The following is a 2,176-nucleotide window of genomic DNA, read 5'->3' as shown; positions in this document are numbered from 1 at the left end:
GTGTGTGTGTGTGTGTGTGTGTGTGTGTGTGTGTGTGTGTGTGTGTGTGTTGAGTCCTCACAGGTGATCTGACGGTTGTGTTCAGGTCCAAGCTCTGCAGCCTATCAGTGGGAGCTCAGGTGCTGTCTCTAGGTGGTTGCCCCCTCCAGAGGCAGCCAATCAGAGCTCAGGAGCAGTGAGATGGAACAGGAGCCCTGCTTAGTGCAGGTTTGATGCCCACCATAGTCCAAAGCTGCCGGCGCAGCAGGCCGGTCTCTGGGCTCAGGGTGTACAGTTTGTGGAAGTTGTCAGGCTTGGTGGGTGAAAATCAATCTCCTGTCTTTACCTTTAATCCTGCACTGAAGCTTCTACTTTCCCCGCTGCGGAGTTCTTAGTTTGAGGGGAAAAAAGATGAGTTTGGACTGAAACYGCAGTCAGGTGGTCCTGTGAAGCTGTTCAGACTCGTTCTCACATGCTCCACGAGGTTGTTGATGACCAGCAGGTCAGCAGAACATCAACATGCTCCAAGTTCTGAGTGTTCAGTGAGTTTAGCATCGATAACAAGAAGCAGCTACTCACGGCTGTTTGTTTAGCTATTTTTATTTTACGATACAAAGTATTGTGTGGAAATGTGAAAAACTAGTATTGCACCTGAAATTACTCCAGAATGAACAGAACCAGTGGGATCACTGAGTCTCCTTCCTTTATTATCACCCATCACCACGAAAGGTTCTTAAGCTTTTTGTTTTTCAGTGAACTCAGTAAATATCCTTCGGACATCTACAACTGATTAACRTCAACCTGATTCAAGATGGCCGCCACAGATCRGCTTTTAAAACTTAAAACTTCAAAGTAAAAGCTAGAGACAAGAAACYAACAGATGCTTCTGTACTTACAGGTGTGCCTTGCCAACGAGTAGTTGGATGACGCTCCACTTGTTAGCCCGAAACCTTCRGGCGCCTGTCCGCCCGCTCGAGCTCGCCCTGAGCCTTTTGGGGGTTCGATCTCGGCGCCAAATTCAGCCCCGATGACTCCAAGCAGCACGATGGCGGTGGCCTGTTTGCGWCGCTCCTCGTATGAGTTGGAGATCTTCTTGGCGTTTGGTGGAAGGTTGGACAGACAGCCTGGGGGAGGGGGAGAGAACGAAACCAGCATTACTTTATGGGTGTCATTCATTAGCATATAGTYGTTTGTAAATAYGGGAAAGTTTTTCTAATTTTGTGCCCATTTTTATGYGGAACWAATRTGAATTACAAGCCATCAAATCACGACTGATCAGTGCTAAATATGGATTTGAACACATTCAGGATGCACTTTAGTGCTTTTAAAGACAAATAACTGATCAACTTTGAGAAACAGACTCCACCCCTATTTTTTGAGGGAAAACAAACAAGGGCAAAGCCATTACATAAAGACAAAGTTTTTAGCCATTTTGTCAAAAACTGATACCATTCTTTTAAAATTTTTGGTTAAAAACTAACAGAAGAGCAGTCATTGCTAAAGGACAGAGGGCCTATTCACTTTAACAGACAGACTCCGCCCATTTTTGGGTAAAAACAAACAGGGGAGGAGTCATTGTTTCGGAAAGAGGGCCTATTCACTTTAAGACAGACTCTGCCCATTTTTGGGTAAAAACAAACGTGAGGAGTCATTGTAAAAGGACAGATGGCCTATTCACTTTAACAGAGACAGACTCCGCCCATTTTTGGGTAAAAACAAACAGGGGAAGAGTAATTGCAAAAAGGACAGAGGGCTTATTAACTTTAACAGAGAGAGACTCCGCCCATTTTTGGGTAAAAACAAACAGGGGAGGAGTCATTGTAAAAAGACAGAAGGCTTATTCACTTTAACAGAGAGAGAGACTCTGCCCATTTTTGGGTAAAAAAAACAGGGGAGGAGTCATTGTAAAAAGACAGAAGTCTTATTCACTTTAACAGAGAGAGAATCCGCCCATTTTTGGGTAAAAACAAACAGGGGAGGAGTCATTGTAAAAAGACAGAAGGCTTATTCACTTTAACAGAGAGAGAATCCGCCCATTTTTGGGTAAAAACAAACGGGAGGAGTCATTGTAAAAGGACAGAGGGCATATTCACTTTAACAAAGACAGACTCCGCCCATTTTTGGGTAAAAACAAACAGGGGAGGAGTCATTGTAAAAGGACAGAGGGCGTATTCACTTTAACAAAGACAGACTCCAC

The 2,176-nt window shown here is 44.2% G+C and overlaps 1 protein-coding gene across 1 annotated transcript in view; it reads right to left on the bottom strand.

Moving 5' to 3' along the window:
• The window catches only part of wdr7 (WD repeat domain 7), a gene marked incomplete at its 5' end in the record, with an annotated part of 83,834 nt that overhangs the window by 37,111 nt on the left and 44,547 nt on the right, over window positions 1-2,176 (bottom strand). The window contains 1 exon segment of the mRNA XM_014026613.1: window positions 876-1,103. Coding sequence (XP_013882067.1) covers window positions 876-1,103 — 228 coding nt within the window.

This window comes from Austrofundulus limnaeus, unplaced genomic scaffold (assembly GCF_001266775.1).
Source record: "Austrofundulus limnaeus strain Quisiro unplaced genomic scaffold, Austrofundulus_limnaeus-1.0 Scaffold572, whole genome shotgun sequence".
In the NCBI taxonomy this organism is placed as follows: domain Eukaryota; kingdom Metazoa; phylum Chordata; class Actinopteri; order Cyprinodontiformes; family Rivulidae; genus Austrofundulus; species Austrofundulus limnaeus.
This window is presented reverse-complemented; position numbering and strand designations above follow the sequence as displayed.